This window comes from Drosophila persimilis, unplaced genomic scaffold (genome assembly GCF_003286085.1).
Source record: "Drosophila persimilis strain 14011-0111.01,24,50 unplaced genomic scaffold, DperRS2 tig00000002-arrow-pilon, whole genome shotgun sequence".
Taxonomy (NCBI): domain Eukaryota; kingdom Metazoa; phylum Arthropoda; class Insecta; order Diptera; family Drosophilidae; genus Drosophila; species Drosophila persimilis.
In genome coordinates, this window is record NW_020825289.1 from 13,156,079 (window position 1) to 13,172,452 (window position 16,374).

General features: G+C 45.5%; 1 protein-coding gene across 1 annotated transcript; it reads right to left on the reverse strand.

Annotated features, from left to right (window-relative positions):
• Positions 1-15,490: 15,490 nt before the first annotated feature.
• On the reverse strand, positions 15,491-16,087 carry LOC6592626. Its single transcript, XM_002018466.2, has 3 exons — positions 15,986-16,087; positions 15,808-15,922; positions 15,491-15,743 (listed from the first exon to the last, which is right to left on the reverse strand). The coding sequence occupies exons 1-3, from the start codon at positions 16,071-16,073 to the stop codon at positions 15,638-15,640; spliced, it is 309 nt and encodes a 102-aa protein (XP_002018502.2). The 5' UTR covers positions 16,074-16,087; the 3' UTR covers positions 15,491-15,637.
• Between the last annotated feature and the right edge of the window lie 287 nt (positions 16,088-16,374).

Consider the following 16,374-nt stretch of genomic DNA (forward strand, 5'->3'; position numbering starts at 1 on the left):
CCATTTATGCTACCGTTCCGTTCCTCCATAAGACTCTTTTATATGGCAGTGTATAATGAAAATATCTTTGTCGCCGTCCAGAGTTCAGTGCGTGCGTGTTTGTGTGTGTGTCGGGGTCTTTTTTGGAAAACTATTTCAAAATCGTGATGGCATTTTTTTTTAGATATTCCTCGCTGTCGCCACAATGAAAGTTGTTAAACATCCACACATACGAGTATACATACATACATTTAGTGCTTGTTGGCTGTCGCATTCTGTTCTCATTTTCAGACCCCGGAGACAAGAGTTGTTCCACAAATGTCATCCCAGGTCCTAAACTGTCTCAGTGGTATCATTTTCAGTGTAATACCTTTAATTGAGAGTGTTCTATTTTGGAGATCTCTTCAGAAACTAGGCCCAAAAAGATCTATGGAATGAGAAAACGGAAGATCAATTGGATCAGCCAGAGTAGTCCCGGATGATCGTCTAAAATGATATCACGTCGATATTCAATCAGTTCCAAAGATCCCGCACAAAGAGTGACCGTCAATAAGCGATTGAATGAACTGCCAGTGAATTCCCATTCATTGAAAGTTGTTTCAGCAGCCAATAGCTGACGATGAGGATGATCATAATGATGATCATCTTCAGATTTCCAGTCACTTGATTTGGTCTTACTGTTTTTGCGTCTCTCTGTAGCCATCAAGCAGCATTAATAGCCGAAAAAATACACCTTGCCATACAAAATCAAATTCAAAAATCGAAAAACTGAACAACTGAATCGATCGTGTCTTTTGATGGCCCAGCAATGACACACATTTGTCAAAACGGGCTCACTTCAAAAGGCCCGGCGGAGTCAGAGAGACGTAAAAGAGAGAGTCAAACAATAAAGAGAGAGAGAGAAAGAGCGAGAGATGGTTGAATAAGGTGCAAGACAACAACGGAAAAACGGCAACAAGTGAAAGATAAATGTGCGGGCCATCAATTGTCAACTGACAAACAGGAGGAGATCGACTCAAAGAGGATGGAGGATCATCAGGGCTGATGGATTTCCACTTGTGGTGTGGAAATGGTTGCACAATGGCCTGCCGTTTCCATCCATCTTGATCACGATCAGCATCATGCCAGCGCCTCCCCTCGATGCCAGCATCCACCGTCTACTCGCACTACTTTTGGCCTTGTTAAGTCACGAGTTCTTTTTCGGGGTATGGTATGGTACGTATACCTTCAAGCATTCAATTTTGACTGTTCTGTTCGGTTCGGTTCTGTCAATACACGTGTATGCTGAGCAAATATTACGCTAGACCCTGAGTGGAGCTACCTTCTATTATCCCCAAAGCCCCCACTCCTCCACAGTTCCGCCAGAAAACAGCTGGAAAAGAACAAACGAAGGAGCCAACACATTTGTTCATCTCGTTATTGAAACAGTTGGCACTCGACTCGACTTGACTCGACTTGACTCGATTCTGTTCCGTTTCGACTAAACCCGTTCGTTCACGGACTACACTCAGGTGTATTTCTTTACTTGTGGAGTGCGAGTATGTGCCAAACACCTTGGACCCTCGAAGAAGAACTGTTTGATTGAGAGAGATCGTCTGAAGAGACTTGAGCGTTTTTCTTCTGGCAATGCCTGTGAACTTCAATACAGTCTGCTCTCTGGCCTGGCAATGCCTGGTTACTCTTTCATCTTTTACCTTAGCCCTGCCAGACGGAACTCGTTCGGATCCCTTACCTATATCAATCCCTCTAGAAGCTATATATATATATAGAACTATAGCCACTTGACTCTCCGCTTTGTCCGTTAAGAATTCAAATACAAATTTGAATGGGTATTCCAGGTAGAGACAGGTAGCTGCAGCTCCATTTGTATACACTCTTGGTGTATGTACATATATCTGTGGAGAGGGGACCGCACTTATTAGTCTGTTAGTCTGTCTGCACTTGAATAAATCCTTCAGCAGGCTCGTCAAAATGTGTTTACCATGAAGAGCGTAAGTGGATTTGACAACTGTCAACCGATCGCAGTGGTCGCTTCCCTCTGGCTGGCTTTGTGGATTGCTGCCTGCATGCTAATGACGTCTCTGGCAGGTGCAGGGGCAGGGGCAGGGGCAGGCAGGTTCTGTTGCAGTTGCACAGGCTTGTCTGTGTCCGCTTGGCAATTCCATCATAATTTGTACATACGAACTTATATATTCCTCATTAAAATCCAATAGCAAATAGTTGAAAAGAGCTGTAAAAGAGAATAGACAGGATTTATAATAACGCTCAAAAGAGTCCTTCTGAAGAGAGAGAGCATCGTTTACTTAAACCTAAATTCCCAATGGTTTTCTTTACTTTAGTCAACTTTGACCCTTCTCAACATACTTTATAGTTTGGGGAATTAGTCACAGATACACACAAACACACACTCACACGCTCAACCTCTCATGGCCTCATAGACCATGATCAACAGGTGGCTGGGGCTGAAAATTTATGAAACTTTTTAATTAGGCCGCGTCTAGAAGGCGACTAATGAATTGGCTCGAAGCGCATTGGCCATAAATTTTAATTATGCCTCTAGCAACAAAATAGCGTGGAGTCGGGGAGTATTGTATCTTATGGTTCAGAGTTTTCGGGACCGATGTACCGAGTCGAGTCAGTGTCACAAAATTAAATATTCAAAATAGCCATGGGACTAACTCGTAAATAAGAAACCATAGACCCCAAGCGGTTCGGTCCGACCCCGACGCGGACCATTGACCTTCTTCGGGATCCCGGTCCCATTCCACTCCCAGATTCTTGCAAGACAAGCGTGTCCTCTCCCTCTCAAGCATAATCTTCTGGGTAGACACTTGTCCTAGTCCATGTATCGACGGTGTCCAATTTCTTAGCCTATAGCATATTCCTTCCTTTCTTATCGACAATCGCCATATGAGGACTTCACTGGGGATACAGCGTGAGAAGCACTTGACGTTGTTGAGGGCCTGAAGGAAGATAACTGGGAATATGCCAAAAACTCAATGTTTCTAAGCTATGGTGATTTAGATATGATCTTTCTGCTAATTTGAGATGGCTAAATTTTAAGTTTTAGCTAGAATTAAACGACAACACTGCCGTAGAAGTATGCAGAATCCAATGACAAATTCCTTCTTTATTATATTAATCCATCTATTATTCCTCTGCTCTGTCCTTTCTCGAATAGTTCATTGAGTGCTCACAATGCAAGGAATTCCTTCCACTTCCTCTTCAGACTCCTATCCCACTCCATCCGTTCTCTTTCCCACTTATTCTGCTCCCATTATTGTTTTTATTGCGAAACGTAAATCTCACAATTTGTCCTAAATAAGTCACGTCTGCATATTTGAGCTCTGCCTCGGATGGAGTGCAGTTCCCGGGTTTAAAGGGTTTTGTTTTCAATTCAAAGGCCGGGGACGCGTACCATTGTTTTGCCCTTTCTCGAGTCTGGTTTTTGCCATCTTTTATTTATGAACTTGGACTTGGGCCGGGGACTGCGACTGCGACTGCGATTCCGACTGCTCCTTGTGGATCCTTTTTTGGACATGTGTCCCGCTCCCCTTTTGGGTCCATGTTGCGCGCTCCCCCTTTGTGTCCATGTGTGTGTGTGATCCCTTTTGTTATCGGACGTGTTGTATCTTGGGCTTGTAGCTCTTAACCAATTGCCTGGCACTTTGCGGCAGACGTTTTAACAGGCCATAAATCTGAGATGCTCTGAGCATGCGGCTAGCCACCAGACGTCTGACAGCACTTAAGCAGTTTGATGACTCAAGCCGATCCAACCATCCATCCATCGATCCACGCGGTTGGAGCCACAAATCGAAAGTTCACAAAGATCCGATCCACTTGTTGCTGCGTGGCGGAGTTCCCTTCCGGCCGGCCTGCCGCTTGGGGATTAAGCATACTTATAAACATTTATTTGTATATTCATTATGCTGTCAGGGTCGGTGCGGCAGTGCGGTTCCTGCGCTCTGTTGTGCGCGTGCGCACCGAGAAGACGGCGTTCATAAATTTTTCACACCCCATGATTATCGTGCAGAGTGGCCATCGTCTGGCAGTGGTTGTGGCTGTGGCGTCGGTGGCGGCGTAAACCACTTGGGCGAGCCGCCGCAATTGCACTCGGACTCTTTTAATAATAAATACTTAAGCCTCTGCCCTGCCAGAGTCGTCCCGAACCCGAACCCGAATCCAAAGTTGAACCTGTTCCAAGAGCTGCGGCTTGGGCTTTTTTTTATGCTTATGAATAAATTCCTTGGCCATTCCACACCGCGTTCCTCCGATAAGCTTCTCATGCGCTCTCTCTCTCTCTCTCTCTCTCTCTCTCTCTTTCTCTGGTAGCGCCGCTCGGTTTTTTCGCTTCTTTTCTCATTGCCTGCGTTCTTTCGATAAGCTTCTGCTTACTCTCTTTCGCGCCCTCTCTCTCCCTCTCCCACAGCTAGCGCCGTTTGGTTTCTTCATTTATTTTATCGACGTTGCGCTTGGCAGCCTTTGGGCATTTATCAGAAGCCCCTCTCCCCCCCTCCCTCCACGCACTGCAATTGATTGCCTCTCCAGCTCCTTCCATACTGCTCTCTGCTATCCATGCATTTTAAATGGATTTCCGACCAAAGTTTTGGGGCCACCGCTGTGGGTCCTCGGTGTCCCAGAAGGCCTTCCTCCTCCTACTGCTCCTCCTCTTCCGCCAATTGATTTTCGATTTCTGAGGCAACTCCTAATCAGTTTTCAGCATTCCTGGGAACGCAGCCTGGCTGCTGAGCCCAAGCGTCGCCGCACATCAAGAGTCAAGTGCAGGCAGGGAGGCAGGCAGGCAGGCAGGCAGGCAGTCAGAATAATGATGGGAGGAAAAGCCAAAGCTGAAACCTACACGCACTTAATTAAAAACTATGACCAGGATGCGGAGGCCTAGATGATGTTGCGGTTGGACAGAGGATGACATGGACTGTCCGTGGGCCAGTCAAAAAATACGGCAGCTGTCGTCCGACGTCATAAGCGGACAACGTGCACTTGTCACTGATCCTCATCCTCCTGCTCCACTGCACTCTATCCCCTGCTGCTGCAGCTCTTCAATTCATTATCTCTGGCTGTCTGTCCGCCGGTGGAGTCGAGCCATTGAAACCCTTTATTTGTTCGCTGCTTTTAAGCAAATTACACCTTTTGCCATCGTTCTGCAGCGTCGAGCAGGTTGGCATTGGCAATGGCAATGGCAATGGCAATGGGGATGGGGCTACCTACCTGCTGCCCGGCAAGGCAATCCCATTGCCATGGGCAATGAGCTTTTTCGGACCGGCACCGACCTGTTGCAGCATGCATGTTGCGTGAGTGAAAGCCGACGCGAAGCGACGCCATGGAAGGAACGCGATTATTAAGAATTTGCATAAGCAGAGAGCGACGATCTCGTTTTTGACGATATGTAACGATAATAATCGATTTGCCTATCGGCTTTCCTGTTCCCTCCTCCCAATTGGTATCGCATTCTGCCAGCCTGCCATATCGGAATGCAGCCCCGCGATTAAACTTGGCATCAGGCGAAATATCCTGAAAAGCAATCGCAGCATTGCAAGTTCAACCAAATTAGCGATCGGATCATAAGTGTTTTTCTTTCGTCCTCTGTATACGAGTATACTCGTACCCAGGTGCAGGTCTGACAGTATACAAAGTCCAGCCATGGAGCACTCGGGCCAATTGGTTGGACACTCTCCACTCCCCGCCAGCAACCTCTGCACCAGCCACGTACAGTTAAACGCTTCACCTGTTCGCGCAAGGCGTGTGCTTGTCTTGCCATTGCCATAACTCTGCTCACTCTCTCTCTCTCGCTCTTCCTCTTTATTCAGCTTAACCCATGCTTGGCTTTTGCCCAGAGAGCGATAGAGAGAGAGTCAGGGTCTGGTCTGGTCTCCGTCTCCGTCTCTGCATGGACAAGACGCGCGTGCTTCCTTGCCTGACTGCCTCTGCCTCTGCCTCTGCCGGTTGGAAACGGAAACCCGTTTCGATTATGAAAATTCCAAGCATTAATAACTCTGTTGCTCTCTGCAAACTGCCTGGCACTCTTCCCCCTTGCCCCAGAATGGTGCGCTATAAATAACAAGCGGAAAATAAAATAAAATAAAAACAGTTCGCATCTGATGGCCAAATGCAAGCGAGTACACTGGCTGGCCAACAGTAGCTGCTGGCCAAGTAAATGAACAAATTTTTGCTTTCGCCCCCTCCCACTCCACTAACCATTTAATTTGCACTTGTGGGCCGGCAACAGTCAGCTGCGCGGGTTCAAAAGTCTGCCACCACTTGCTAAGGCAACAACAGTCATGCTAATAATATGTGTACAAGTACGAGTACAGCAACAGCAACAGCAACGCTAAGTGTGGCCATTACACTGTGCAACAGCAAAATGGAGCAGCAATGAAACGGTGAGTTTAAAGCTAAACTATTGAAACAGCTATCAAAATATTGTAAATATTATTAGAAATAATCCTTGGATTCAGAATACTTCAATGTTCGTTACAATCGATCCTTTTTGCTCTGTGTATGAGGACGAGAATATTTCAGATACATTTGGATATTATCCATGTCATATGGTGGTTATTCCAAGCCAAAATATAATCCCATCGCTGTATTATGAATAGTAAATCGTAATGTGTGTGTGTGTAGAAGGCCTTCCTATCTGGTTTTCCCCTTCTGCCTTCTACCAGCTCGCTTGTTGGCCAGTGCTGCCATTAACCTGTTGCTTTGCTGTTCTTCCACTTGCGAGCTAAGGTTCATTGCAATTTCTATGCAAATTTATATTATTTTTTACGTGTTAAGTTTATATGTACATATAGTTATAGTTGATGGCTGTTAGGCGTCTGTAGTCCCAGCTATGACGGGGCGTAGAGTTCACTTATAAATCAGCTGTTCATGCATATTCATGACGGCTTGAACAGCCTCCATATGTTGATTCTTGTCTTGGCTAATTGTTCACTGAGTAACCACTCCTCCAACAGTGTGCCGAGGGAGGCATGGACAGGAGCATCCAGCTAATACAGTATATATCCAAATTTCCTTGGACTCGGCGTCCATGTGGCGGCGACCAATAGTCGTGCCACAGCTGAAATTTGTTCAGCAACATTTACGCTAATTATTCCATTAGTTCAACTTAACGAAATAACGAAAAAAAGAGAGCTAAAATAGAATAACCAGGCTGAAAACGTTAACGTTTTTTAATTACCAAGCCCGAACGGACGGGGCCGATTAGCCACACACGCGTGGCCCCGCCAGGTGGCGCTTTTGTGGCCCCAATTCATAAATATGTACATATGTATGTATGTATGTTTGTAGGTACGGGCGCCATGTGTTTCGGATAACGAATGCAAATTGCAGGCCAAGTTATTAATGCTTGCCTGCTCGTACTCGTAGCTCCACGAAATATGCTTTTATGATAATGAAATTTCAAAAGTCTATAGTCTATAGTCCACACAATACGAGTGCGAGTATGTTATGTCAATATGTAATTGGGTAATTTATTTAATTGAATGTTGGTCTTTTTTCCCCCACATGGGATTATCTATGCTGGCGCGTAGCGAGAATACAAGATAAACAGAATGCGACGAGTGTTTCATGAATGACAAACATTTTATATTTATTTCAAATTCTTCAATCCAATTAAAGGTTATTCTTGCCTCGAAGTACAGTCTCGGAGTGCCCAGGCAAAAAGCTCACTGACTCTGGGAACAATGCTAATTTGATGCACCCCAGCGACGATGCTGAATCAGCGGAGCGATGCCATGCGATACGATGCGATACGATGCGATGCGATGCGACGCGATGCACATTGCCCAGTCCTAGGCCCCTCCCATGGCCATCGCTAAAGAGCAGGCGTGTCATGGAGCCACGGTTGCACACAGTAGCTGCGCTGAATGGGAGAATGGGGAGAACGTTCAATTACCTGTGGCCAAGAGAGTGAGTGAGAGCAGTGTTAGTTTCGCTAGGCCGGTAACTCCATGTGCATTCTTTTGGGGTAGTGGCTCCGGCACGAGTCAGAATCGGACAGGCGGTCGGGCGGACGGACTCCTTCCCCGTTTGGTCCAATTTCCATTCCAGTTTGGGGGGCAATCAATGCAATCAGCTTGGGCAGGAAACAGCTTTCATGGCCCTTGATTATGAGCCATGAGCTTGCATTTCTTTCCCATCCAGTTTTTGTATCAGTCTAGTCTCCCCTTCACTCTCTGCACCACTTAGCTATTCCTGTACCTCTACAAGTGTTTGATCAATTTAAGATAATAGTTATTTTATAGTTACTGCTCTAAATTGAACCGAAATACAGTTAATTGAATTTTCTATAAAAGCGGTTTAAAATCCTCTGACAGCGTTCAAAGAAGTACTTAGGTTCATAGAATATCATTAGAGGGGAAGCTAATATATCTTTGAGCCCCCATTTCTTGGAAATTTTAAAATTGAATTGTTCCATTTGCTCCTTTAACCGCTGTGAACTTTTGTTGGTTGGCCCAAAAGAACATTTTGGAATACTGTCTCAGCTAGAACCGTACAATATTCTCATCTTGAGTCTGCTGGGTGTACACATACATATTTACATATGTATATACTGCATGGAAGTAGATGCTGGATAAATGAGCTAGCAGAAAAGATCATTAACGGACAGTTAGAGCCTGAAGCTCAGAGGGACCGGACCGGACCGGGCTGCCACTATGCTCTCAGATTTCCCACATGCTCGCATCGTCAGCGCACAGCTCTGTTCTGAAAGGTGACTACTTATAGTCGTATGAATGCCTCTGTATGTGTATTGGTAGGTGTGTGCGTGTGCATATCTTTTAAGAGTCTCCGACTTGGCTAGTTAAGGTTTGTGAACCTGTTATTTTGCTTACAGTTTGTCGGCGTTCGCTCAACCTTCTGCTCCTGCTTGCCCTATCGTTTTTTTACCTTCAGAGAGATCGCTCGGTATTATTAACGATCATTATGAAGTTTTAACTTAAGTGGTCAATTAACATTTGCATGCCTGAAATCGGAATTGGAAATTAGTGTATAACTAATTAATGCACAACGAGAGAAAAAGAGTCAAACCAAGACAAGAGTGGAGTCTTCTCGGAATCGTCTTACAAGTTTGGTTCATTAGGGGGACACAACCAATGCGCTGCTGGTGATGAAGTGTTGAAGTCCGGCTGGGCCTATCGAATGCATTTTGGGGCAATTTAACTCTTGCTGTGACACACAATCCGTTCAAGGAGTGACGGAGCATGACTCGCTACAAGCCCCCGCTCCAGCTCCCGCTCCCGCACCCACTCCCGCCACCTCACCCGTTCCATATGAATCTGGAGCTTGATTGCTTTGTTAGCCTTTAATTGATTTACGCCCATTCACATTCACTGCCCCTTTCCGCCTTTGCCACTTTCCCCTGCGGCAGTTCATCGTGTTTTCTTTTCTTTTCCTTCGTTTTCCTTTTGGGTCCGCTCTATTAACACGTCAGGGCATATTATATTACACCCCGTCCGTCATTTATAAATCATGCTCAATATTTTGATTGGGGCTCATTTCAGTGGCAGCGCCCCTGTACTCGTAGTATCTTTCTCTGTTGCCTGGCGAGATACGGTAGTGGAGATTTTTCGTTTGGGTGACTGTCAGATACGATACAGACGAGAGTTATTGTGCCATAAGACAGTTATAAGTGTGTCAGTTATCGAATTTAGTTACTTTATTTCCGTATTCCAGCCATTAGATCTGCTCTTATTTCGCACAATCTTTTTTCTCGGGAATCGCTGGATCTAATCACCGAGAAATATAGTACAGGTTCCGCATTCGCCTGGTCTTAGAAAGAAAAACACACACACACACACATGATTAGATACTCTCTACACGCACTTGCGGTCCGTCGTCCATGATTAGATACTCTAGCCCCAACCCCCGATTAGATACTGGTCCTCTGCATATATTCGTACAATATGTACTCGTACTCGGACTAGACTTCTCAACTCTGACGACGCTTCACCTGCTCGAAGATAGTGGAATTGCCTTGAACCGATCGATGGATTTCCAAGATTGACCATTGGTCATAGACATAGGGTTCGTTCTCAAGAAATTACAAAAGCCTGTTCTATACAGACTGTTCAAGTGCCTGTGTCTATGGAGCCACATGCTGCTGCTGCAGAATCAGATGTCAGATTTGAGATATGCAGCGATATGAAATTCATTTCAACGTTTTCCCCTCGAGCCATCGATGGAATTGACTGTCAATGGGTTTGCCGGTTGGTATTGTTTGGCTTTGTTTGCATTTGAATCGATCGTTATTGGTTTTTCAGCTGGAGAGTGGTTTGGGATGTGGTGTGTGAATGTGGCATTATCATGCGGCCATGTGTGTGGATACCACAAGTGTTCTGGTCACAATTTCGATTAGCACTCGGCCTTAGTGCTCGGGCTTGAAGTGCGGCCCTATCGAGTATTGCCTGATTTAATTTTTTAGATTGGCCGATGAATGTTGCTTGTGAAATTGTCGCACGATTGCGCTGACTTGGCACCTTTTTCTGCCGCTGGTTTGACCGTTAGACCGCTTGGAATATTCTCAACCGAATTATGAAATACCAAGAGTCTTTTAGGGCTTGGCCAGCGGCTCTGTCTGGTGACAACAACGGTAGATTGATTATTTGTAGATGTTGTCTGCATTGCCGGTCACCTTGCGCAAGGTTAAAGTAAATTCTTTGTAAATGCTTCAATCTTAGAAATCTTAGGGGATCTAAGCAACCAAAGTCGGAGATGATCAGCAATGAATCGAATGCATTATCAGGGGGATACCTGCGGCGGTAGATTTATAGAATCTTTAATTAGAAGACTCCAAAAGGGTTTTTTGTAGCACAGAGGGGCAGACCTTGGTATACATGTGTGTATGTGTATTTCATTAGAGTCGCTCCTAAGTTCATTAACAGGTGTTATATTCGTTCTGGTTACGTTGGTCGTTTCGTCTCGTTCGGTTCCGCCATTGGGGATCTTTTCCACCAGACGACCGCAGCTAACGCATTTTTTGTTTTCCTGATTAGATTAACCCCTTTTACCACAGCGGCCCCACCGTCGCCAACCAGCCAAGCACCCAAGGAACACTAAGTACATTAAACATGAGTACCACTGTGCCAAGAAACTGTAAAATTTAAAAGCCTCTAAACGCTTTTACGAGCCCTGTTCCTTGGTGTGCATTACGAGTGTGTTTGTGGGTCATATATCTCCCCTACGAAATTTCGCCCCCCCTCCTTGAGAGACCCCATAGCCACATTACTCTGGTCACTCTTGACAATAGCCCCGGTTGTGTTTGCCGGCACCGGTATTTGTTTTCGCCTTTACAGCGCACACTCAAACACACACAGTGAAATGTGTAGGATAGGCAGCCGACTAGAAGAGAAGCGAAGAGATAGTGCAGGTCTCGGGGCGAGATCAGCCTCCAATGCTGTAGCTTATCAGCAAAGGCGTGAATCGAATGCAGAGAATTGCAACGAACGGAAGAATGCCAGCACAAAAGGGAAATCGATCAGCACTTGCTAAACGAGGCAGCTGCTTTGCAGTGATTGCTCTGCGCTACTTGCAGCTGCTATATTTATGGTACACATAATGCCATCTGCACGGTGCTCTGAACAGGTACGACCGATTGGCACATCATATATATTGGGCGACCATAGCCCAATGAAATATCCCTAAAAGCCGTGCTTTTCTCTTTCGATTTGATCACGCTTCTGCAATTTGTAAGCATTTAATTTGTTTCTTTTTTGATTATGGACGAGCATGTCCGTTCAGTTTCTGGTTTCACATTTCTATAATTTCGGATTATGAACATTTAACATAGACAGGAAAAAAATGAAACCCAACCTGATGCTTCGGATAGTTAGCTATAATCGTAAATCGCGGAGTAGGTAGGGAGGGGTAAAAGAGGGAAATGGCATCATAAAAAGTGAATTTTTGTCACTAAAATGCTGAAAAGAAGAAATTAAGAAACGAAACGCAAAACGAAAAAAGAAGCGGAACCATAAAATATATTTTTTATTGGTCCCTCTTCTGCCCGCTCCTCCGACCACGTTGTCTTCTTTCTATAAGGTTTACCTGCACACACACTCTCCTCTCCCCACCACTCTCCCATGGGCGGCGCCGGTCGACCGTCGAACAGAAGAGGGGCCGAGTACAGATATGTATTTCTCCCTCTCTTTTTTCTGTCTCTTACTGATGTCATCCCAAAACGCGTCGCGTCGCGTCTTGTCGTTGCTGATGCTGCAAAAAAAAAAATTATGACCATTTCTCTGCTGCCTGTTCATTTATCCACATCGACATCCAGCAGCTCTCTCTCTCTCTCTCTCTTTCTGGTCCGTCGTGTTCTCCTTCCTTCCTTCCGCTGTGATGTGATCTCTTTTTCGGGCTTCTACACGCACAATTGAAAAACTAGTTTTTTACGCCTTGTTTGCTCTTCTTGGGATTTATGATGGATAAGGACACGGACGACATCTTTACCTGACAGTATTAGAGGTATCTAAAGGATCTAATGCTGCCCGGTAAGATGTGAACAGATGTCCTTGCGAATAGCAAAACGTGTTTTCGTCACCGCACTGTGTTTCCCTCTTTTGTTATTTTTAGTATTTTCTTCTTTTATGTACATATTTATTGCCGAGAATTCTAGTTAATTATTATCGAGTGTGCGCCGGCTCAAAGTTCTCAGTTTTCGAAAACCTTGGAACATTGTCCCCAGCTCCCCGATAAGAAGAAATGTATTTCATTCTCTTCGAACGTTTATTTTTTAAATCGGTTTAAGTTTTTGGCTGGGTTGGGATTATCTTCGGTGGTGTCTGGGTCTCCGCCAAAGCAAGGGGCCTCGAAATGTATTGATTTTTCCCTTGGCTCAAAAGTGGGTTGACAAACGGGATCCGTTAAGTACTACGAAGGTTGTTCTCGCGTGTGTGTAAGTAAACTTTAACTTTGTACCGGCGCGCGTGATTCTCCCTGAGAGACGAGACCAGACGATACGGTAGGAGGCTGAACGCGAAGAGGGACGAGGTTTGCCTCAACGCCTACTTGGACTCTTTCAAGCAAAAACGTTGGAAAGTATACAGAACTATGTATACACACACATGTTCACACGTGCATGTGAGTGTGTTGTACATCTGGTATTGCCGACTGGAACTGATCTCGAAAGAGCGTGGAAGCGATGGCGCTATTTAGTTTAGTTGATGTTATTTATAATTAAATTGAAGCTGGCGCCGGTCGGACACCCGATAAATGCAATTATTATTATTTTTACGAGTGGATCACCTATACACACACACACACAACGAACACACAGAACATGGGAGATGCGAGTGCTTGTGAGCGATTTGTTGGAAATGTATAGCTTTATCGTATAGCTGTTATTCCTCTCATTTTTCGGCCACCGGAAATATGCACAATAACGCCCGCGCGGCAAACACACAATATCTACACATGTAGGTACAGGCCGTCCACGATGTGCAAGAGCACTTATGAAGAACCCCAAGCCCCAAGAACCGTTGGGATCGGGCGTCAAAAACGAAGTGAAAAGCGCCAAAAACGAATTGAAAAATTGTAAAAACGAAGTGAAAGCTGGCAGCGACGGCATGGTTCGGCATGGCTGCGATCTTCGAGCCGATCGCGCAGATTGGTTGCATGCAACATGTTTGAAGCAGCGCTGCCTGCTGCCCGCTGCTCGCCGTTACGTTTACGTGTGTCTTTGATTGCAATTGTGACCACATTTTTGTCGCCATCGTAACGGTTCTCTCTGCTTCTTCGGTTCGGGCTTGGAAATAATGAAGAAAAGAAATACTCAGTTATTATGCCTCTCGCTCACTCCTCTTTGGCGGGTATTTCAGCTGGAATCGTTCTTGAAACCCGCTTTCCTATGCCTGTTCCTGTTGAGATGTTTCGGTGATTATAAAATCGTGACACGAAGCTTTATTTCCGTCGACTATTGCTTTCATTAACACATTGGGGGGAATGGCTTGTGGATTTGTGGTATTTTTTGTCTTTATCAATTTTGGAAAATTTGACAATTAGCTGGTGCTGGTAATGCTCTGAGTCATGGCCTTCTACGTCCACGTGTTGCCACTGTCTAATTCCGGACTCGCGCGAATTCACGGGAAAAGGTCGGCTGAAATGTGTGAAACACGCGTGGGCACGGCCTGGCCGAGGTGTTAAATGTTAAATTCCTCGATAGCTTTAGCTTCTTCACTCGCACACGGACGCATACAAATTAGAATTCGTTAGGTGTTGTGTTGATGTGAGCGTACCGAGTCTTCTTGGTTTCTGGAGCTTCATCGGGATTAATTTGGGCACTTCGAGGCGGCACGCGGGAGCTTGCAACGGACCGAGAATGTGGACGCGCACTTGTCCGTTTCGCCCTGCTGTGGTTTCTTTTTTTAAGGCGAGTGACGGCGGACGAGGAGGTGACGTCCGTCAGAGCGCGCGATCAAAACATTTTTACTTTTACGTTTTTGCGTCTAGTCATTCAACGGTAGTCAGCGGTTGGGATTGCGTTTGGTATGAGTATGAGTGTGATACCATACCCAACGCAACTCGAATCCAACTCCGACTTGAGCGATCAAAACTGTAACGGAAAACGGCTGGGCGGAAAAAATCATGACTGAATTAAAGCGCGAACGACCTCAAACATGTTGACTCTCAGACAGCTGTTCTATTCGTTCTCGCTCTCTCTCTCTCTGGCGCCGCTTCTGGGTATATATTTTGTCGCATTTCTATTAGCTTACCGTTTGGTGTGTTTTTGTTGCTGTTGCTGGGTGTGCGCATTCTAGCCATCTCGCTTTGGCACGCTGTTTTTCTTTCGCGCCTGTTGTTGCGTTTCGTTTGCTAGCCATCTCCCTCGGAGCGAACATGTTGCACCGCATGGTTTTCTGCGGTTGAGACGACACGGTACGTTAAGGTTGCTCGTTTTCGCCGTCGCTACGCACCCTTCTGGAAAAACTTAATTGGTCATAATTAAAGTAGTGAATCTCTGCCATTTCTAGTTACATATGCGATAACTTCTAAGAGGACCGAAAGTGTTTATGCTATGCTCACCGAATTAAATAATTGTATTTTTTCAGGGTTCTAAAACGGGTCCTTAACAAATAAAGCGTAAGAGAAAAATAGCTACTTTTTTCTACCTTGGTCGGATACACCTTGATTCTGAACCCCTTGAACCCCGACACACAATCGTGTTTATTTCTTACTCTGCGCGTGCCTGGAATGTCTAGATTCTCCTGGAAATCATTCGCCCATTAGAAGGATCATGCGAGAGTGCATAACATATGTGCATATGTATGTGTATCGCTTTTCAGGTAGGGTATCATTGTCAGCAGCAGCCGCAGCTTACAAATTGTGTGCCCAAACAGCTTTCTGGATTTCGTTTTGGTTGCTCTTTGTTGTTATACTTGTCTTTCCCGTTCAATGTGCATACGTCATCCGAATTTCTTTTGCACGAACTGAAGCCAAGTCCAAACCGCTCATCATATTCCTAAGTGGCCCTCCTCCTTACCCGACACCCAGATCTGGTTTATAATTGTTCTTTTATTGCGTGCATCACCTTTTCCATTTGTATTTTTCGTTCCCGATGGGCACATTTTTCGGCTAGAGAGTGGGAACCCTTTTGGAAAGATAGCTGAATAAAATGATTGGCAAAGCACCCGCTGCTCATGTGGTCCGTTAATCAGCAGTTCTTGTAGGTGGTGCAGATCCAACAACAGTCGGGAAACTCGATTTCTGTGGTCACGCCTCTTCCAGGGCACAGTGCGAATGGAACTGGTATTTGACAACTATAAAATTATTGAGTTATTCACAACAGAGTTGAGATAGGCAGATGATTTGGCTGATACTTGCTAGTGGACGAAGGCGTCGCCAGCATCGTTCGTACAGTGGATGGAGCCGCACACAAGGGGGTCCTTCTCCGAATCGCCCACTTTCAAGTCCCCGCTTGTGCCCTTGCAGCCACCGTCTGGAATAATCACAAAGATGACCTCTCGAATATAGAGAATATGAAAGAAGGGGAGTGGGCTACCTGCGCCTGGTTCCAGCTTCATATAGTGCACCAGGGAATTTCCAAATGGGATGAGCATGAGCCCCATTACAATTACAGTAAACTTCATTTTCGCCTCTAGAACTGTTGCTGTAACGAGTGAAAAGCCCTCGATGGCTGGCCGCGTGGTTTGTTGGTCCCTTTATAGTACTCTATACTACGCTATCACGGCCCCCGATATTCGATGTACTGCCACATGCAAGCCATCGCATTTCGCAGAAATGTTCAATAATCCTACATGAGAATACGATCCAAGCGGCAATTGGACACTCGTTGCAAGTGCAAATGCAACTGGGAACACCCTGCTGCCTATCGTTTTCCTTTTACACTGAAAAGTATCTCACTGTTTTAGATGAAGGAAAGTCTAGTCG

Excerpts from the sequence above, each read along its gene's own strand:
- LOC6592626 (XM_002018466.2), bottom strand. The coding sequence starts at position 16,073 with ATGAAGTTTACTGTAATTGTAATGGGGCTCATGCTCATCCCATTTGGA. Across the intron at positions 15,923-15,985 it reads GAAGCTGGAACCAGGCGCAG|ACGGTGGCTGCAAGGGCACA; the intron begins GTAGCCCACTCC and ends TGATTATTCCAG. Across the intron at positions 15,744-15,807 it reads GGCGACGCCTTCGTCCACTA|TTGTCAAATACCAGTTCCAT; the intron begins GCAAGTATCAGC and ends ATAATTTTATAG.